The 22,577-nt window shown below is 39.3% G+C and overlaps 1 protein-coding gene across 1 annotated transcript in view; it reads right to left on the reverse strand.

Annotated features, from left to right (window-relative positions):
* Positions 1 to 267: 267 nt before the first annotated feature.
* The window catches only part of NPL (N-acetylneuraminate pyruvate lyase), a 29,096-nt gene continuing 6,786 nt past the window's right edge, over positions 268 to 22,577 (reverse strand). Inside the window, exons 4-12 of the mRNA XM_081325116.1 lie at positions 16,844 to 16,931; positions 14,378 to 14,435; positions 13,830 to 13,905; positions 10,602 to 10,694; positions 9,546 to 9,694; positions 9,014 to 9,060; positions 6,520 to 6,604; positions 4,886 to 4,925; positions 268 to 2,776 (exon numbers count right to left, since the gene is read on the reverse strand). Of these exons, the coding sequence (XP_081181242.1) occupies positions 2,619 to 2,776; positions 4,886 to 4,925; positions 6,520 to 6,604; positions 9,014 to 9,060; positions 9,546 to 9,694; positions 10,602 to 10,694; positions 13,830 to 13,905; positions 14,378 to 14,435; positions 16,844 to 16,931 (794 nt within the window). The 3' untranslated portion in view covers positions 268 to 2,618. The remainder of the gene's footprint in view (positions 2,777 to 4,885; positions 4,926 to 6,519; positions 6,605 to 9,013; positions 9,061 to 9,545; positions 9,695 to 10,601; positions 10,695 to 13,829; positions 13,906 to 14,377; positions 14,436 to 16,843; positions 16,932 to 22,577) is intronic.

The following is a 22,577-nucleotide window of genomic DNA, read 5'->3' on the forward strand; positions in this document are numbered from 1 at the left end:
GGCCATGCCCACCCAGTAGGCCATATGCACTCTAGCCACGCCTACCCAGTAGGCCACACCCACCCTGGCCATACCTACCCGGCCCCCTGAGGGCAACCACAATGCTGATGCGGCCCTCAATGAAATTGAGTTTGACACCCCTGCTCTAAAGTCTGAGTGTAGAGTACTCTAAAGGATCTGACCAGGACAGAGTAAAATGGAACAATTACTTCCCAGCTACCTCAAAATGGTAATAAAAAGCAATACTCTAATTAGACACATTGCATAGTCACTTGGGAAACAATCTTTACTCAATTAATAGCATTCAGGAAACAATTAGCAGTACTTAGCAATCAGTCATCAGCAGGCATCCAGCTGCATCAAACCATCAGTGGTTTCTCCTTTGTTTTTCTTTGTTCTGCCAAACCTTAGCATGTTTCCATATGTATTAACAGAAGCAGAAATACATTTGATATTAGCTTTGAAAGTGCACCTGCTCAACCAACTCAAGTGTATGGCTCAGACAGTAATAGTATTTCTAGGCAAAGGACTCCTATTTGTAACTATCAAAGGCATCATGAAGCCCTTGCATATTTTTCTCATTAATGGAATTTTGCCAGTAAGCAAATTAATGGTAGTGATATGGGGGAAAAGCAAGTATAAATGATTGATGGGCAAGTATTCATTAAACCCCTACCTGGAAGCATATTATAATTTATAAAGAAAGAATATGATTGGATTTTGAAGTTATTTGTTTGCTACAAGCCCAAAAACTGATGAATTATAACAAAGAATTTTAAAAAGGCAGTCTGCATTTAGAAATACAGGGCTGAACAATTTCCCATGAAGAATATCTTGCCCATCTTCTAATGCAACAGGCAAGACGTTCAACACATTTTAAGATACATTTTCAGGGGTATAAGATCTTAATCTCAATTGCTGTCATAATCCAAGAAATACTTGTATGCTAAACATATAATGGTCAGGATGTATTTGACACATTATCATTATTTGTAAAGAACTTCCATTTTTCCTATTGACCAGCAAAAGGGAAAATCTGCTAATAATAAGGTAAAGGTTCCCCCGCACATGCGTGCTAGTCGTTTCCGACTCTAGGGGCTGGTGCTCATCTCCGTTTCAAAGCCGAAGAGCCAGCACTTGTCCGAGGACGTCTCCGTGGTCATGTGGCCGGCATGACTAGACGCCAAAGGCACACAAAATGCTGTTACCTTCCCACCGTAGTGGTCCCTATTTTTCGACTTGCATTTTGACGTGCTTTCGAACTGCTAGGTTGGCAGAAGGTGGGACGAGTAACAGGCGCTCACTCTGTTACGCGGCACTCGGGATTTGACCCGCCAAACTGCCGACCTTCTGATCAACAAGCTCAGCATCCTAACCCACTGAGCCACCGCGTCCTTAATAATAGCATGGGTTAAAATATAACAAGTTAGTTTCATTGAGTGTTGTTTTAAATTCAAGATCTTACTACCTCTTGCAGTTCTTTTTAAGAAGAACTCTACATTGTTTCTAGATAGCTGTTTGGTCACAAAATGACAGTATCTGCTTCTGTTTCATCCATTTATTTGAACTACAACTCCCATAATCAATTAGGATAGATTTGGTAGCTTGGTGATGAGTTAGTTTAACAGGATATTATCAGGTGGGGAGGAATTTCATTCCATGATGTCTAGTCTCCTTTATCATTCCTGACCCTAGTAATACTGTAATTAGAATTTCAATTTGATCAAGAAAATTCCTGCTTTACTCATTTTCACATCAAAACAGTGTCATCCAAGGCTAGTGTAACAATCCTTCCCTTCTTTTCCTGCAATATTATAATATAGTTTGAGGCTAATACTCATTTCATAGGCTGCCTATGGTTGAAAACTTGGTAGTAAACAAAAACATGAGGCTCAAAACGTCATGGTGAGAATAGGTTCCATTTCATGGTTTACTTCTTTGTAAAAATGAATGCATATATCCCAGATAAGCTGAGATGAAATCCCAGGTTATTTCTTTTTTAAATAACACTTTCATGTTTGGCCATCCAGGCAAGGAGTGTACAGTTAGCTTTATTCCTTTTTTTGTTACTCTTTCATTATTTTAAAAAATGGCGCTTGTTTTGTTTTTTAAAAAAGGTAGAAAATACTTGTTAATTACAATTTGTTATTCCAATTGGACATGTTCCTATTTCAAGTTTTCAACAGTGTGCACATTTCAAGAATAAATGTAAAAGATTTCCAGAGTTTGGATTCTATAAATGCAGAGCTTTAAGCACTACATTATTATTCATATTGCTTCAAGATATGAAAGTAATAAGAAATAAATCAGTTGGTTAAATTGTGCCAAGCTCTCTAATGTTGCAGAAGAATTTCAGGAGACAAGACTTCTTTATTTGTTGGAAACGAGATCCTCCTATTTCAAAGTTAGTTTCTTTCCCCTGGAAAACTTCACAGTATTGGAAGACTAAAAGCAGTTATCATCTTCCACACAAAGAAGGCCAGATCATTCTGGATAAGAAGTAGTCCATGCCAGATTCATGAAACCTCATGAAAATGGTGCAATTTGCAAATATTTCAAATACTACATTTCAAGTTTACCAAATTATATGGACTATTTTTTTAAGACCGCAGTGAGGTTTAAACTGAACCACAGAGGCAGTTCTTCAGGCTTTCCAGCTTCGTTTTTACTTTAATGATGAAGTCGTCAGAGACAGGTGAAAGTGGAAGTCGTGGTGGGCCCATCGGGATCCCAGAAAATATTGTCATAACCGCTTTGATGTGTGGAACACCAAAGCCTGTCCAAAGTACAAAAATCATTCAGTTAACATACTATAGCATATTTACTTATAGTTTTTAAGTGATGTGTTAATGTAATACAGGTGGTCCTTGACTTACGATCGCAATTAGGACTGAAATTTCCATTGCTAAGCAATGCAGCCATAAAGCGCAACCACATTGCTTAGCAATGGCAATCCTTGCAACTCTGGTTGCTTTTGTTAACCAAATCACACAGTTGCTAGCTGAGTCAACTTCCCGCAGGCGTCTCATGACCAAAGTCAGCTGGGAAGCTGGCAGAAAGCTGCATGTCTCAGGCCAGCAGGCAGGTAAGTCGCTTCTGCCAGAGGGGGAAGTGAGAGAATGGTGGGTCAGTGCAGGTTGAGGAGGGTCCGTGAAGGGATGCATGAGAGGCATTGCTTGGATCAGAGAGGGTGCATGAAAGGTGCAGTCTGTGTTGGGGAGGGTGCATGAGGGTGGTGCAATAAGGATTGTGGAGAGTGTGCGGAATTGTGCAAGAGTGCAAGGGAGGAGGTGCAGTGAAGGTCAGGGAGGATGTGGGGGAGAGCACGAGGCTGGCTGATTCAGGCATACAGAGACTAGGGAAGGTGCACAGTGGGAAACACTTAACCTAGTAACTTATGACCTTCCCTGCCAGCTTTGTAGGGAGGTTGGCAAGGAAGGTCGCAGATAGCAATCACAATTAGTCATAAGTTGCATTGTAAGTAACCAATCACAATCACGTGAATGTGGGGGTACTGGGATGGCCAGAACTCTGGTTGTAACCACCATTCATTCAGTGCTGATGTTAAGTTTAGTTGCTGAATGAATGGTTGTAGGTCAAGGAGTACCTGAAGTAAAATGAGAAAGGTAGGGATTCAGATTAAAAGTATAACAGATGTTTCAAAACTGGGATGGGTGCAGTCATTGCCCTGTTAAAAGGTAAAGGTAGGTAAAGGTTCCCCCACACATGCGTGCTAGTCGTTTTCCAACTCTAGGGGCCGGTGCTCATCTCTGTTTCAAAGCCGAAGAGCCAGCGCTTGTCCGAGGACATCTCCGTGGTCATGTGGCTGGCATGACTAGACGCCAAAGGCGCACGGAACGCTGTTACCTTCCCACCGTAGTGGTCCCTATTTTTCTACTTGCATTTTTACGTGCTTTCAAACTGCTAGGTTGGCAGAAGCTGGGATGAGTAACAGGTGCTCACTCTGTTACGTGGCACTCGGGATTCGACCCGCCAAACTGCCGACCTTCTGATCAACAAGCTCAGCATCCCAACCCATTGAGCCACCGCGTCCCTTTTTAGTGGCTACTAAAAAAGAGCTGGGCTAGAGTTAAGGAGGTGGGAACAAGTATAACTTTGTCTTTACTGCCTCCTTAATTCCTGGAAATGAATGGCTACTATGTGATCCTAACAAAAATATGGCTTCTTTAAGGATCAGTTGATAGTTGCACCTGCTTCAGATTGCAATAGTTGCACAATTAAAAAAAAGGTAATTGGAAAAGGAGATTCTGAATAAATAGAAAACAGAATCAAGAAATACAGTGGTTCTTGATTAATGACCACTCATTCAGTGACTGTTTAAACTTATGGCAGTGCTGACTGTATGGTACTTATAACCATTCCTAGAAGTTCCAGCCATCACAGCCCCGCCCCCCAGCAGTCATGTGATCCTGATCTGAGCCCCAGCAACCAGCCCAGATTTCTAACATTTACAATGCCCCATAGTCTTATGATTGCGATTTGTGGTCTTCCCTGTCAGCTTCCCATAAGCAAAGTCAATGGGGAAGCCAGCAGGAAGTCAAAAGACGTGGTCACATGAGGTCCTTGCTTAACAATGTAGTGAATTGCTTTACAGCAGTAACTGGGACAGCTGGAATTGCTGTTGCTAAATAGCACTGTTAAGTGATATTGCGCTTTAAGATTGCATTGCTTAACATCAACAACCTATAGAAGAAAATATGAAGGGCAATTTATAAAAGAAATGAATGAAACATGGTTGAATGGAATTCTACATAACTAAATTTCTAGGAGATGGAAACTAATTTATGGAAAACTGAGAAGCATTCAGTCCATATTAGGAAACTATTTAGCAGAGGCAAATGGATTAAATTACTGAAGTACTTACCGAGTGAAATGAGAAAGCCGAGGAACTCCTGAACACAGAACTAAGAGAAACAAAGTATTATTATTCATCTAATGCATTCAGTCTTATATTCAAATCTAATAGGCAGCTGTGGATCTGTCCCAATTGTCTTGATGGAAACAATCAGGAAAAAGATTTCTGAAGCAACTGTTGTAATAGCTAAAGGGTACTTACTTTACATATATTCCTTTGTAACAAGCAATTGGATTGAGTAATTCCTATATAATTTCTTCACACAATGTATACTGAAATCTATAGTCATTAGTATGATTTCTTATCATAGTAATAGCTGTCAGCTTGGAAGTTGTGAAAATTACTTTAAAAAATTGATGGAGAATAAGGTGTTAACCAGGAACACAAGAGGGAAAGTACTGTTTCTATCTTGTCTTTGTTGGCCACTATGAATGATGAGAATATAAGAAGAGTTCTGGGTTGGATCTTTCAAAAGACCTATATAGGCTAACATTTATCTGATTCATTATACAGAACTGTTGTTATATTCCAGATTCTCTTATATGAGACTAATTACCTGATTCTATTTTAATCTGGTTTTAGGTACAGTTTTGAAATGACACTGACTGGATCCACTTCTAAATGACCTTATCGAGAGTGAATATGACTGTTAATTCTGGAGTTTTCAATAGGTTTTGAGGCTATTAGTCATAAAAGCCTTCTGAGGAGGATAATGAACATATAATCATTATGTTGCACTTCATTTCCTGTTAGGACCTGTTATTTCAGAAAGCAATAGCAGAGGGTTAATGATCTACATGAGTGTGCTAAGCAAAATATCATTACATAGACAACATTCCAATTGTTTTAATATTCACTTCAGGCAAAATTACTGTATTGATATATTGGATCTCAGAGAACTAATGGGGCTGAAGGAATTACATTCTATTATATCATTTCACTCTGATTTCTATAAATGAGAAAGGGGATACTTTAGAACATTTTTCTTTTCAGATCCAGATCTCTTATGGATCACAACCTGATATGTCCCCATCAGTGGTAATCTAATTTGTTTAAGAAATTGTTTAAGAATGCTTGAAATCTTGTCATTTTCTATCTCTATTAATTCATACAAACACTGTTCCACTCTCTTCTAATCTGTATAATATTTCTGAATCAATTCCACACTTTCAATTTCATACCACTTTCATGTACATGCTATGGTTTAATTTTTAATTTAGTTTAATTTATTAAATTTACATGATGCCCGACTCCCAGTGGTAATTATAGCAAACAAGCTACTTGCAATTGGCTTTAGTCAGCCATCTTTTTCTCTGTCTGTTCTCTCTCTCTCTCTCTCTCTCTCCATATACATATACATACACATACACACACACATATATGTATGTGTACACACACACACACACACACACACACACACACACGTTAGGATCTAATTGCTGTTAAGTTTATTACTTGGGTAGGAAATCAATGGGAAAACTCAGTCTCTAAGCTAAAGTGAAAAGTAACAACAACAAAACTCCAGAAGGCAGCAATGGCAAACCACTTACATAATACTAAACAAAAGTAACATGAATGGGTCCATGTAATTCATCAGAGGCTGAATTTGACTTTGACTTACTTTTCAGCCAGAAACATCATACCTCATATTTTTGTGCTGAATACAAATCTCCAGAGGCAAAAGCTTCCAGTATTAAGTTATGTATCCTGCCCAGGTAGTTATATGTACTGTTAAAAAAGAAAAATAAACAGGGATACAAACAATGGAAAAGTAAATTAAAGCATTCAAGACTTGTCTACACAGAACAAGTAGTCATTGGTTAACAACAGTATTTGGGACCAGAATTACCATTGCTAAGTGTTGTGGTCATAAAAGGCAATGTGACATGACTGCACTGCTTAGTGACCACAATCCCAGCAGTCCACTGCTGTTGTTAATCAAATCCCACTGACTATTAGGTGAGGATCTACCCTGTTCTAAGCCATTTTCTCAGCTTGGTCCCTTACAGCCCCAGGTCTTGGTAAGGTAAGGGACTGCCTCATCTGCCAACTCTTGAACTCCACCCATCTGCCTCCCACTTACCTGCTATCACCTTTGACCCCTGCCAGCTCTGTCTGCTGCATCAGGCATCACTATTGCACTGGCTGGGGGCTTCTTTCATGCTGCTTTTTTTTTACACTGGTGCAGGCAGCCTTGGCTTCTCTTGCACTGTGCCCAGGACCTCCCTTTATGCCCAACCCAGGTCTTTTTTCACAAAAGAAGCCAAGCGTAGGAAGGAAGGTGGTGTTCTCCTTTTGTGCCAGGGCAGCTGGGGCCTTCTTTCACAGGCCAAGCTTCTTTCATGAAAGAAGACCCTGATTAGACTGCAAATGGAAGCCCTGGCAAGGCACAAGAAAAGCCACAACTGTACCAGCATGAAAGAAGGACCTGGACAGCACAATAATGGTGCACGGTGCAGGAGATGTAGCAGGATCAGACCATGGCAGTAGGTAGGCAGGCAGTCAAAAGGTGTTCATAAATGTGGATGGGTCCACCTGGGATGTAATTTGGTTCATGTGCCTGCAGGAGTACTGCAATGGCTGGAACCTGGAGGATGGGCTGAAAGTCCTTTCCTTCAACCCTGTCAAAACTTTAAATGGTCACTGCCTGAATGGACATTGGGTGAGAACTATCTGCAATTGCAATTAGAGCAAACAGTGCAGCAGTATCATTCCAGTGCAGAAGCTTGATATGCAACTGTATGGAGGATATCAGATTGCAAAAATTATCAGAAGTCAGTTTTCATGGAATTATTAGAAAATGTGGAATCCTTTGCTTATCACCTTTCCATACCAGCAAAAGTATGTTTCCTCAACCTTCCTTTTTAAAAGAAATATTCCTTCCAAGCCCCAACCCAATTTTAATGGCACACTGCTTCATTCACATTGGAGATTGGGAAAGCATTTTTTCCCCAAATTTTAAAATTGTGTATGATGCACATTCCAGAGTGAAGCACTTCAACAACCAGGAACAGAATTAAGAAAAGGAAATTATCAAATTCGTAAGTAGTGATACATGTACTGGAGATGGGGAGAGAGGAGGAAAGTCTGGTTATTTGTGTATTTAAAACATTACAACTGGCTTTACACATACGGAAGCAGATAAAGGAAAAGAGGTTCTTCAGCTAGGACAGGACAAGTCACCCACCATTCATCCCTAATAGCATATTTGTCCAATGGACTCCTCTGACATTTGTGCAGTTATACAAAAGGAACAGAGATATTCCCATTTCAATTACAAGTTAAATGATCCAATTCAAACTACAGAAGAGATGAGCAATGAGTTCTCTATGTATGTTTTAATTCAAAACATAATGTAGAATGGCTCAAATTAAAAGTATTGTTTTTTTCTTATATAGAAGGGGGTAATTTTGATGGTGAAAATTATCTAAAAATTACCAGCATGGTTAAGTGCTATGCAGTTATGCAATTCCACCTAAATCACATTTTTGCCCCCTACATTGTCGACATGACCCAATCAATAGGTATACCACAAACTACCAACACTCGTTGGTAGAGAAACTAGGGATTCTGTTTATCAGTTTTAGCATCTGCATGTGAAAACTGAATGTGTACAAATGGAAATATTCAGGAGACAGAAGATTGGCTCTTGAGTGCTTCAAACCCTGCCTGAATAGCTTAGACTTCAAAAGTTAATGTTTAGATACTGTACAAAAGTATAACAAACTTAAAGCTAGTTCTCACATTTATACATATGTCTCAGTGATAATTCATATGCCATCTCATTTATTACACCAACGCAATATTATTCACCATCAGTTGTATTAATTGGCCCTTAAATGTATCAGAATTGTAATGAGACTTGGGGTTTGTCTAATAGAACTCACAAGGATTTTTCTTAACATTTAATTCTTATGGCTAAACAATTCTGAAAATAGAGTTCTCAAGCTGAGTGCTTTTAGTTAATCAAAAGATCTGGGGGAGGGAATGCTGGCTGATAATTAGTTAGCTAGGAAGTTTTAAGTAGCTACAGTTCAAGCTCACCTTAATAAGCATTCATTTGGGAAAGACTGTTCTACAGAAGATACAGCATCCAATTCATAAAGGTCTTTCAGTCATGTACAAAAGACAACTTACCTTCCAACGGCCCCATTTGCTCCTATCACCAGTGAACTCAGGAGTTGCTACTTAGTAAGAAAGAAAAATGGTAGGTTTTATTTACATATCACTGGAGCCAACTGAAGTGTTCCAGTAAAACCAGATGTAACTGACTGTTCTGCACCATTCAACGATATTGCAATCATGCTGTTTTTGACATATAGAGATTCTCTGGCAATATGGCAAGCATTTGCCACTCACGTCTCCTATTTCCTTCGCCAGCCCATTCAGCTATTCATTCCCTCCTTCTACTGATTTTCCATTCTGTCCATTTTCCACTCAACAGATTTCAGCTTTTACACCCAAACCAGTGAAAAACTAGGACTGTGGCCATGTAGAGCATGCAACTTAGTCAAAATACATCTTATTTTGCTCAAGGAAAGCACTAGGAATATTCACCAGGTTTTTTGGGATGTCCTCAGAGAGGACATCCAAAACTATTTAGTTATGTTCTCAGAGGAAGCCATCTTGTGTCTACTATAGTTAATAATTTTCTATATAAAACCCTTACCTCATCCACACCATACAGAAACATAAAACTGCCTTGTTCACTTTTTTGCACACATTGCCTCAAATCCAGGAGGTCTCTGTCACTGAACTTCACCCCCTTAAAGGTAGGAATCTGTTTTTTCATACTATCTAATAATTCTTCAGCACGAACTGTACAAAAAGAGATTCACAGTAAACAAAATTTTCAAATCTGATCAAGCAAAAGTCATCATTACTATTGCATAATTGCAATAATAAACTAAACTTATTTGTTTATGAAACATGTATACTGTATTGTGTTGCCATTCTACTCAACAAAGCCAAGAATGGTTATTAAAAGTGGGAAGCTTTTCCTAGAGCAACGTTTTGCAATGTGGCATCTTCCAGATATTTTAAAACTACTCCCAATTAAGATATTTGGGTCTGACCTATTGGTAGTTCTCGACTTACGACCACTATTGAGCCCAAAATTTCTTTTTTTAAAGGGAGACATTTGTTAAGTAAGTTTTGTCCTATTTTATGAACTTTCTTCCCATAGTTGAATCTCTGCAGTTGTTAAATTTGTGATACATTTGTTAAATGAATCTGGCTTTCCCATTGATTTTGCTTGTCAGAAGGTCAGAAAAGGTGATCACATGACCCTGGGACACGGCAACGGTCATAAATATGAGTCAATTGCTAAGCGTCTGAATTTTGATCATGTGACCATGGGGATGCTGCAACGGTCATAAGTGTGAAAAACAGTCATAAGTCATTTTTTTCACTGCCATTGTAACTTTAAACAGTTACTAAATGAATTGTTTTGAGTCGAGGACTACCTGTACTACATTATTGTGAAGTGCCTTATTCTCTAATTTCACCAATAAATCAATTCCACTCTGTTCAAGACACTTTCCTTGGAAGAAAACAAGCATGGAATAGCAGCCTTAAAGGAATATTACTTAGACATGATTTAAAAATTCAAGATAGTGAAAATGAATTACAGAAATTTAAAATGTAAACTGAATAAATAAAATAGAACTGCTTATAACTAAAGTTATCTTGAAATAAACTGGATTTCTACATTTGTAGCACTTACTTTTAATGCCAGTGATAGGAGGAATGTGATAATAATAGAATGGGATATTAGGAGCTTCAGATGCAACGTCCCGGAAGAAGGCAACCAATTCATCTAAAGCATGACAAAGGGAGCAATGTGGAGCGTGGATTAATTGTAAATATACAGCTAAAACAGGGAAAGCAAAAGGAAAAGCATTACTTTGGCCTTTCATCTAGGACAGCATTCTTTAACTTTACACATTTTGGTTATTTTATCATTATCCAGGCAGAATTGTCAATGGCTATGTTGGGAAAAAATTGATGGAACTATAGTCTAGCCCTTTTGGAAGGCTCTGGGTTGTCAAAAGCGAAGATTTTAGCTGCTGAATTCATTAAACAGTGATTTCTCTATAAATAAAAAAAGGATGCACATATGTTCTCTTTTTAGCTTCTTCCAGGGTGTGCTTTTTTTAGATCAAATGTTGATCCATTAGTTGTGACAGGAACTGACTAACCGACTTGTCACTTGAGCCCGATGTTATGGGCAGAGAGGCTGAGTGACTGGAACAAAGTCATGCAGCCAACTTTCATGCTAAGGTCTGACTAGAACTCACAGTCTCTTGGCTTCTAGGTTGTTACCTTAACCATTTGACCAGGCATGTCCAACCCACGGCACACAGGGCCCATGAGGTTTTGGACATCTAGTAATGCAACCCCACAAGATCATAAACTTTTAACATTATTATATGATTTTATATTATAAAACTACAGGCACTGTATTTTCCGGCGTATAAGACGACTTTTTAACCCATGAAAATCACCTCAAAAGTTGGGGGGTCGTCTTATACGCCCAGTCGTCTTATACGCCGGAAAATCAGTGGGTGGTGTCTGGCGGGAGCCGGCAGGGCAGTCCTGCGCACGCGCACACTCCCCGGCTGCTCCTTAGCAGCTGGGGAGTGCGCGCGTGTGCAGGACTGCCCTGCCGGCTCCCGCCCGACGCTCTTCCCTCTTGAGGCAGCATCGCTCCCCGGCTCCTAAGGAGTCCTCGGGGATGCTGCCTCAAGAGGGAAGAGCCGGCTCCCGTCCGACGCTCTTCCCTCTTGAGGCAGCAGCTGCCTCAAGAGGGAAGAGCGTCGGATGGGAGCCGGCAGGGAAGTCCTGCTCCCGTCAGACGCTGCGCTTCCACCGGGCGGTGCTGGCCGAGACGAGCCAGCAGGCAGCCGCCGTGAGCGCGGCGCTGAGGGGCAGCGGCAGGACGGCCAGCAACCCCACGCGCAGCAGCAGCCGCCGGCTCAGCAACAGGTCCGAGCGCAGGAGCCGCACCGCCAGGCTGCCCAGGAAAAGCAGCCACACCGAGAGGCTGCACGCCCAGTCCAGCTCCATGAGGGGCAGGGCGGGAAGCCGGCCGGGAAGAGAGACTGGGAGTCTGGGCTGAGCGCGCTTCGGCCAACGGTGAGAGGGAAGCGGCACATGAAAAAGAGGCTGCGGGCGGAGCTGCCCCGCCCTGCGCCGAATGGGAGAAGTTCAAGGCCTGGGGGGGGGAAGCAGGAGGGGCGCCGGCCGTGGCGGGGTGGCGGCTGCCCTCCGGCGCTGCCTGCCGCCCGGGAAACGCTGCGCCTCGGGGGCCGGCAGAAGCGCGGGAGAAGCGGGAGGGCCGGCGGGGCCAGTTGGGCCTTCTCCTCTTCTGCGACGGACAGGGAGGGCAGGGCATGTAAGTATTTTCCGGCGTATAAGACAAAAAACCTTGAAAAACTTCTTAAAAGTAGGGGGTCGTCTTATACGCCGGATCGTCTTATACGCCAGAAAATACGGTAGTAGTGCTCGACTTCAAACCACAATTGAGTCCAAAATTTCTGTTGCTAAGTGAGACATTATTGAGTTTCTTTCCATTTTACAACCTTTTTTGCCACAGTTGTTAAGTGAATTTCTGCAATTAAGTTAATAACACGGTTATTAAATGAATGTGGCTTCCCCATTGACTTTGCTTGTCAGAAGGTTGCAAAAGGTGATCCCATGACCCCAGGAGTCTGCAAATAGGAACCAATTGCCAAACTTCCAAATTTTGATCCCGTGACCACGGGAATGCTGCAACAGTCGTAAGTGTGAAAAAAGGCCATAGGTCACTTTTTTCAGTGCTATTGTAACTTCAAACAGTCACTAAACAAATGGTTGTAAGTTGAGAACTACCTATCTATTACATATTATATATAGAGAGAGCCCAATACAATTCCTCTTCACTCAATGTGGCCCAGGCAAGCCAAAAGGTTGGACACCCATGAATTAAACCAAATGTGTCTTCACTGCTTGTAAATATTCAGGCATGTGTTTCGGATGAATAAGAAGAGAAGAAGTTTCAGCTTTTCCTGAATGTTCATACATTGCCAAGATCTTTAGTAGATGCCTGAAACAAAAAGTAATTCTTTCCAAGCAAGTTTCTCATAGTGTCTTCTTAGGCAGTTTAAAATGAAAGGGAAAGAGTTGTAAGAATTTCAAGCAACTGAACTATTTTCCATTTAGAGATTTATTCCCAACCTATTGCACAAGAGTCTTCTTTAGCTTCTTTCTAGTGGCTTTCCAATGACCTGGCAAGGTATTTTTACTGATAAAAAAGGAGCATTTAACTGGCTGCTGGGACTATTCATATTTATTTCATCTACCATGAAATAAATTTGATCTCCTAATGGCTTGACTGTGAGTTCTAGGAACTGAAACCTTAATTGTCCTGGGACACAAGTTGGACACAAGTCTTTTTCATATTATCAATCCAAGATCAAGCCTGGGCATACTCTATAATTTTTCAAAATGGAACACAGATATTCCTCTCTTAACAAATGTAATCGGGACTGGTACCTCTCTCATTAAGAGACTTGGCCAATAGTCAAAAACCATTTGACAAGGAAGGGTCAAATCGTAATCACTATGTGCATTTTGAGGAACCTGGAGGGAAAATTATAAGCTGGAAACAGCAGTCAAGCTAAAGAGCTGGTTTTGCAAAAACTGCCAGAGTTTCCAATATTTTATCACAGCTGTGAGCAGCTTATGATACACACATCCCCAAAAGCTTTCTCTGCAGAGCTTAGAGCTTCCTCTGAATGATGGTGCAGTTTTCAATTCAAAACATTAGCAGAATCTTTAATATCACCTCAAACCTCTAACCAAAAGATTGCCCATCTTTATTTTAATTTACACATTTATGCATTTGTGAAACTGTTTAAGAAGTGGCTGACAGGTGGGAAAACAATTCAGTGAAATGTAATGATCTATTCACCTTTATTCACCTCTTTGAAGAAAAAAGGGGAAATGACAGATATGCCATCCGCTCCTATCTGGGCTGCATGCTTGGCCTGGAAATGAAGAAAGGAAAGGAAATGAAAAAAATATATTTATATGACTGTAATTAAATAAATAATTCTGAAAATGAGAAATGCTAAGCAGTTAATATGACAATAGGGTTTGCTAATGTCAGACTGTATAAGGTCTCCAGTAGCTTAACAGTCAGAAGAAGAAATTTAGGAAGAACCTATCAATGAAGCAGTTAGAAGTGGTAGGGGAGTATTGTACCTTTAAACTTGCAAAATTCTGTTAATGAAGCCTTAAGTAGAACGAGTTCATCTACTCATGTTTCCTGTCTGGTTTTACCTGGGAAGGCCAATACCTATGGCGATAATGAAATTAGCTCCCCCCCTTTTTTTTAATCTTCAGACCATATTTGGGAATAATTCCTCCTAGTTGGAAAAGTTTTCTCCTTGCCCTCAGCATTCTGCTTTGCAAAAATCAAAGCACAGCAAAAAATGAAAAGTGCACAAATACACTCACCAGATCCTTTGATTCAGGTAAGCTCAGTGCTCCAACATGAATTATTACATGATCCAGCCTGCAGGGAAAGGAATTTTTTAAAAATATTTTTGATGATAGGCCGAGATTAGCATATGGGGGTGGTGATAATTAAATTGATGATTACTTATTTCACAATATTATCTTGCTTTATGTGCTATATGACCCTTTAGTCTATCACTGATAAGCTCACATTTTAGTAAACTTATGTGGGAAGAGTTGGAGGAGGATGAAGAGCTATGTTCCCTTAAATGAAATGCAAATATCCCTTAGCCCCATTGTTGCAGCCACCTAAAATTATACTGCTGAAGAGGAGATGTGTTTAAATGAGCATATCAAGCCTCAGGTCATGCCTACTTTATTAAAAACAAACACCCACAGCATTGGATGTTTGTAGACTATAGAGCACCCTCTATAGTTATCTCATTGCATCAAATCTGAATTTCAAAATTTGGAGGCAATGTAAGTGGATAGATAAACTTTATTGTCATTTTTTACTGTGGGCACATTGGCACACATTAAAAATGAAATTTTGTTGCTTTTCTCTCAAAAGTGTACACAACGTATGACCACAATTGAGCTCAAAATTTCCATTGCTAAGCAAGACAGTTAAGTGAGCAGTGCCCCATTTTACAACCTTTTTGACACTGTTAAGTGAATCACTGTAGTTACTTGAATCATACAATTGTTAAGCAAATCTGGCTTTTCCTATTGATGTTGCTTTTCACATGACCCTGGGACAGTACAACTGTTATAATATATGCCAACTGCCTGCTACAATGGTCATAAGTCACTTTTTTCAATGCTGTTGCAACTTCAGTCACTAAATGAATGGCTGTAAGCTGAAGGCTACCTGTATTTTACACATCTCTAAAAAAGGGAATAGTTTCAAACACATCATATCTTACATGCAGGTGTCCAGAACCATTTATTTGAAACTACATATTAAGTGAAAAAAGTCAAACCTTTAATTATTTTGTATCTGTTAACAGTTGAGAGCTTTTCTTTGAAAAGGCATATATACTACTGACTGACTCCAAAACTTAAGAATGTTTTTCTGCCAGCCCATGATTATTTTGTTGGGGGCAATCTAGTTTTCTCTCCAAACCATAGCTAGTACTTTGTTCAGTGGATGTTTTTCTCATTAGCTGGTGATAATGAGAGGGTGTAGGAAAGGACAGTCTTCCTGGTGCAGGAAATGAGGAGACTGACATGTTGGGAACAGAGGTGGCTGGGACTGGCAATGAAAACAGCAGCATCTATAACTGAGACAAGGGTAAAAGGTCTTCGAAATGCTCAGAATTTCATACAGCCAATCAGTGTAACTATCAGCTTATCAATAATAATAATAATAATAATAATGATGATGATGATGATGATGATGATGATGATGATGTTGATGATGTTGGAAGGGACTTTGGAGGTCATCTAGTCCAACCCTCTGCTCAGGCAGGAAACCCTATAACCATTTCAGTCCAGTCTCTTCTTAAAAACTTCCAGTGTTGGAGCATTCACAGCTTCTGGAGGCAGGTTGTTCCACACATTAATTCTTCTGTCAGGAAATTTCTCCTTAGTTCTAGGTTGCTTCTCTCTTTGATTAGTTTCCATCCATTGCTTCTTGTCCTGCCTTCAGGTGAATAAGACAGTGTGAACAACAACTCTCCATCAGCTCTTTCTCCCCTGATGCCAGATCCACACTTTTATGTCTTGGTGTTTTGTCCTTGGAAAAACAGTCTTTGCATAGAGTCTGAGTGATCATAATGACAGCAGCTACAAAGTCACAGTACAAGTACTCTGATGGAGTGGAGTTCATAAAGGAGTTATTCTCATTTCTGAACCAGAATTACTGCACAGGAATCCGGTCTTGCTCAGCAGTATTATCCCTTTCCCCAGATGCAATCTTTTTTGCCTCATTATCAGCCTCTGGATCTACATCTAACGATGAACTACCACTTCCAATAGCCTCAGCCAACATGACCAATGGTAAGGCATGTTGGGAGTTATTGTTCAGCAGCATTTAAAGTCCCACTTCTGCTTGAGACAAAATAAGGCAGATATAACTAATTCAATGTATCCAATCTGGTATCTTCCAGATGTGTTGAATTTAATTGCCAGTTGCATAGCCAACCATCAGGAATTATAAACAGCCGGGTCCAGCTCTGAAATGAACCAGGTTGAGGAAACTGTCATAGTAATCACTTCCTAATTTTCCTCTTTGTTCAACAACAGGAAGAAGCAGAGAATTTGCAAGTAACAACTTATTATAAATGACCATTTCTGCAATATTCTGTGAAAACAATCTCACTCACTGGTATTTAACCCCTCCTCCCCCAAAAGCAATAGCAGCAATAGGAGAATGCAGATTTCACAATCTAGTGTCTTTGCTTACTGTACTTAGGCAACAATTTTACAGAAAACAATGCAACATTTGCCACAAAAATTACTCACTTATCCTTGCCTTGGGTCACCCATTCCTCTGCCAGCTGTTTTCTCTCCTGAATGCTTAGGGATAGACCTTCTCCTGTTGTTCCGTTCACTGTAGTTAAAATATATACATTTGATATATAAAAAGAATAGAATATAAAGTGATTAAGAAAGAAACCAACAAAGAAGATTAAAAGAAGCTTTACATTCCATTCTCTACAAGTGGTTGTAAATATCAAAACCTAATGGTGGCATCTTCCCTAGAGTTCACTTGGCCACATCCCTCAAAACTTCAGATGGTAAGTTAAAATAGTTTTATGTGGGAGCATTCACAACAGACATATTTGGAAATAAAAATAAATTTAGCCCACTTAAAAAGTTACCACTGAAGAAAGTTCTTTTTTTTGGCTTCCGGTAGCGCTGCCGCACCGAATGGCGGCGTTTTGAAGCCGCCCGATCCTGGGAAGTGTCAAAGCGCCCGGAGGCAGCGAAAATCAGCTGTCCCGCGGCGCTGGAGCTTCTCCCTCGGGAGAAGAGGGAGAGGCGAGCCTGCCTGGGTAGAGGTAGAGCTCCCCTGCGATTCTCCCAAGTAGTTTGGGGGATAACAGGGTGAGCCCCCTCGGAACCCAGGCTTTCTCTGCTCTCAGGACGTTTTCGCTCCAAAAGGAGTGGAACCAGACGCGACAACTGCACCTGCTGCTTAGATGGGACTGTGAGTATTTTGTTTCTTTGAGAAGCAGGCAGAGCAAAGCAGGAAGATCTGAATTTTCAAGTTGGATTTTAACTTTAACTCAGTTTCATTATCTTCTTCAAGTTTCAAGTTTGAAATGGAGTAAAAATGGTGCTGGAATGTTTCTTTCCTGTGCGAAGTGACTGCATTGGAAAACTGTTATATTTTGCTACAAAGCAAGAGATACAATTTGCAACTGACTTTACCCAGTATCGGATTTTGTTTATTTGAAAGCCTGTTCCCTTTTCTTCTTATTGAAGGTTAAGAACTTTGGGAGAATTTTTATTTTTTCTTTCCTTTTCCTTCTTTTTTCCCCCTGAACTTTGATTCTGCTGGGTGAAAGAGGAAATCGAAACCTAAGAGATGGCTGCGAGACGTGGGGGAGGGCCTCCAATTTCCAAGAATGTTATTTCTTCACCTTTATCACAAGCTGTAGGGAAGACTTCGATGAAACCTACAGTACAACCACCTTCCCCCCCACCTCCTGCATTTACGCTGACAGATATCCAGCGAGTTGTGATGCAGTCAACACAGGTTTTGCAGCAGGAAATAAAGGAAACAAGGGAAGAATTTGTTAACCAAAACAACCAGATGAGGGAAGATATAGTGCTTGCACTTCAGTGTCTGGCTGCACATATAGAACGCCTGGATGTTCGTGTGGACTCAGTTATGGAGTATGTGGAGAATTTGGAAAATAAAATTACTGATGCTGAACAGAAGATTGATAGAGCAGAGGCCAAGATTGACAGAACAGAGGACGAGGTTACTATATCAGAATATAAGAACATGGAGTTTGCTTTGCGTATCAGAGGCCTCAAAGAGAATCCTAAAGAAGATTTGGAATGGGAAATAGCACGAGCAGTGGCTCCTGTTTTGAAATGTGAACCTGAAGAACTGCTTAAGGAAATCGATAAGACATTTAGGGTTAACTCCTGGATTGCTAGGCAAAAAAACTTACCTAGAGATGTAGTGATTTATTTTTCCAGGAGATCAACCAGAAATTCTATTATCCAGGCTTTTTATCGGGAAAAATTCCAAACTGCAGGCCAAGATATTATGATTTTAAAGGAGATACCTCCAAAAATTCTTAGAAAAAGGAAAGATTTTGCCTTTCTGTCTGATGAGCTTAAGAAGCGACAAATCCAGTTCAGATGGGAAATACCCATTGGAATTGTGGTAAATTATGCAGGGACCAGATACAGATTGGATACAATTTTAAAAGCAAAAGATTTCTACACTAAGGTCCTGAAAGCAGGCTTACCACCGTCTCCTCGAATCAGAAGAACAGAAGTAAGACAAGAAGATAAACAATTGAGTGAAGGGGCAATGTCATTGCCTCTTGAGGAGATGTGGCAGGCGGAGGCTACGGAGCAGAGTTTGGCATTAAAGGAAGACCCAAAAGAACAGAGGATGACAAGAGCTGCATATAAGCGTATGGAAAAAGAGCAAAAACAAAAGCCTGTAACTGGTCCAGCTACGCAAGACGCGGCTGTCTCAGAGCCTGTGGGAGGAGCACGCCTGAAGAGAGCAACAGCTGATCTTCAGGCCATGTTCCAAAGGCTCATGGTCACCAGAGATGGTGAAGTTCCTGACATGGAATGTTAATGGCTAAAATTCACCACAGAAAAGAAAGAAAGAATTTTTTTATGTGAAACAACATAAAAATGACATTGTTTGTTTACAAGAGACACATATTGCATTAAAAGACCAAAAGTATCTGATTAATTCCCGATTGGGAACACATTTTGCATCCTTTGCTCCGGACAAGAAGGCTGGAGTGGTTATTTATTTAAGAAAAGACTTTTCGGCAAGATTGATTGAATCGGATAAGGGAGATATGTTAGTATTGAATTAATACTACAAGGAAAGAAAGTTCTTCTTATTGGATTATATGCTCCAAATCAACAACAGCAAAAATTCTTTAAATTCTTACATCAGAGACTAATCGAACTGAATTATAAATCTGTTATTATGATGGGGGACTGGAATGGAGTTTTGGTGCCATCTGAAGACAAGAAGGGATCCTCTAAAAACTTTTGTAATTCGAAATTGCCTAAAGCTTTTTTTGATTTGAAGGAAGATCTGGAATTAAGAGATGTATGGCGGGAAAGGAATATGAGAGACAGAGATTTTACTTTTTTTCGGATAGACATAAATCTTTCTCCAGGATTGACTTTATTTTGATTACTACTGATCTTTTTTCTTCGGTTAAGAACGTTAAGATTTTTCCTAGGGCAATGTCTGACCATAGTCCTGTCTGGTTGGAGTTTTTTGCTGAAGATGCTAGTAGAAGATCCTGGAGGCTGAATGAGAACTTATTTACAAATGACTTCTTCTTGCAGAAATGTAGAGAACATATGAAAGAATTTTTTGTTACAAATATGCATAAAGGTATCTCAATGGAAATGGTTTGGGATGCTAGTAAAGCTTATATGAGAGGGGTTTTGATTTATATGAATAGTGCTTACAGGCGTAAGCAAATGCAAAAACGTTTAGATATTGAGGAAGAGATTAAAGCTAAGGAGAAAAAGCTTATTTTGAATCCATTGGATAATAATTTAAGGATTTCAATACATTTATTGAAAGAACAATTCAATATGCTACTGGCTGATCAAGTAGCAATTAATTTGCGCTATGCTAAACACAATACTTTTTGTAATGCTAATAAGCCTGGTAGATGGTTGGCTTATCAATTAAGGAAGAAACAGAAATCATGTATTACAGATAAAATAGAATATAAAGGAAAAGAAGTCTACCAACAAAATTTGATTAAGAGGAGTTTTTTAGATTTTTACTCGAAATTATATTCTAAAGAAAATATACAAGCTTTAGATATAGACAAATATTTACAGGGAGCTCATTTTCTGAGACTCTCAAAAGAACAACAACATGAGATGAATTGCCCAATTACATCAGAAGAAATTTCTTTAGCTATTAAACAGTTGAAATTGGGCAAGGCTCCGGGAACAGATGGATTAACAGCAATTTACTATAAAAAGTTGTTGCCTGAAATGATTGAACTCTTAAAGATTTTGTTTAATGAAATTCAGACTGGAGGTGCAGTTCCTCCATCATGGAGGACAGCTTTTGTATCATTGATTCCAAAGGAGGATCAAGACCTTACTCAACCTAAAAATTATAGACCTATATCGCTTTTAAATACAGATTATAAGATTTTTGCTAAAGTATTGGCTAATAGATTAATGCAAGTTTTGAAACAAATGATTCATAGTGATCAATCGGGATTTATAACTGTGAGGTATATGAAATATAACGTAAGACAAATTGTAAACTTGCTTGAATACTTGGATAAGAACAACCAAGTCTCCGCAGCATTGATATTTTTGGATGCAGAGAAAGCCTTTGACCAATTGAATTGGCAATTTTTATTGAGAGTTGTTGAGGAGATGAATTTTGGAGAAGCTTTTTTACATGCTATTAAAGTTATATATCAACAACAAACTGCACAAATTATAGTTAATGGGGGACTAACAGAGACCTTTAAAATTGAAAAAGGTACAAGACAGGGATGCCCCCTATCACCATTATTGTTTGTTTTAACATTAGAGATTTTATTAATTAAAATTCGAGAGTCCTCTATGATAAAGGGAATTAAAATAAAACAGAATGATTATAGATTGAGAGCTTTTGCTGACGACTTGGTTGTGACAGTATCTCAACCGTTACAATCGGTTATAGATTTGATGGAAATTATTACACGCGATAGAGGGCGTATCTATGGGAGTGAGTATGGATAGGGTTTCTTATAAGGAATTACTTAGATTGCAAGGGAATGATTGGCAACTTAAATCATTAGATGAGTTAAGACAAGAAAACATAAGTTACTCTTGGTTTCAATATACTCAATTGAAAGCTAGGTGGAAGTCAGATCAAAAGGTTGGCATCACAATTATAGATCAAAATTTAGTAAAACAAATTAGAGATTTAACTTGTGCACATATAAAGAGGATATATAATGCTTTAATTGAATTGGATTCGGAAACGGAATTGGTTAAAGACTGTATGATAAAGTGGGCACAAAATATTCAGGAACCAATTTCGTTGGACACTTGGGAGATAATTTGGGTCAGAAATGTTAAATTTACTCAGGCTCAAAACTTAAGAGAAAATTTTTATAAAAAGTTTTATAGATGGCATTTGGATCCCAAGAAGTTGTCTAACATGTATCCTAATTTACAGTCTAAATGTTGGAGATGTGGTAGTTTAGAAGCTACCTATTTTCACATGTGGTGGACTTGTAGAAATATAAAAGCTTTTTGGATCAAAATTTGGTAGAACATTCAAAAGATTTTTAAGAGAAAGATAGTTTTCTCCGCAATTGTTTTTATTGGGTATTGTTGTAGATTGTGATGTTAAAGAAACTAATTTGATGTTGAATATGATAACAGCAGCACGGCTACTGGTGGGACAATATTGGAAGAAGGATAGTTTGCCTACTATAGAAGAATGGGTGTTTAAAGTTTCGAATCTTGCAGAAATGTCTAAGATTTCTGCTTATTTGAAAGATCATTCACAGGAAAGATATATTTCAGTTTGGAGGAGATGGATAGATTATATTCAGAACAAATATGGGACTAAAAAGTTCCATTTAGCTTGTGAGTAGATTTTAGTGGGATATTGTTATTGGTACTTTGTTTGTAGTTATGTTAAAGGGGAGTTAAAGCACATTATGAATTTGGTTAATTGTATATTATGCATAATTTTTATTTAGAATATGATTACTATAACTATAATCCTGTATTTAGCTCTGGGAAGTGGGGGGGAAGTGGGCGGGTTTGGGGTGGGGGGGATTTGGGGATATATTGTAAAACTTTGTTTTTGTAAAACTCTTTAATAAATAAAAAAGAAAGTTCTTTTTTTTCTGGGCAAACCTGCTCGGCAGAGTGTTTAGCATCTCTGCCATCATGGCTCTTAAAATTCAGCCTGAGTCTTTCTGTCTTTTTTTTTGTCCTACTCATACTTTCAGTAGAGAACAGATCTGTCCCATTTTGCATAAGACAGTATGTT

This window comes from Vipera berus (assembly GCF_964194415.1).
Source record: "Vipera berus genome assembly, chromosome: 3".
Classification (NCBI taxonomy): domain Eukaryota; kingdom Metazoa; phylum Chordata; class Lepidosauria; order Squamata; family Viperidae; genus Vipera; species Vipera berus.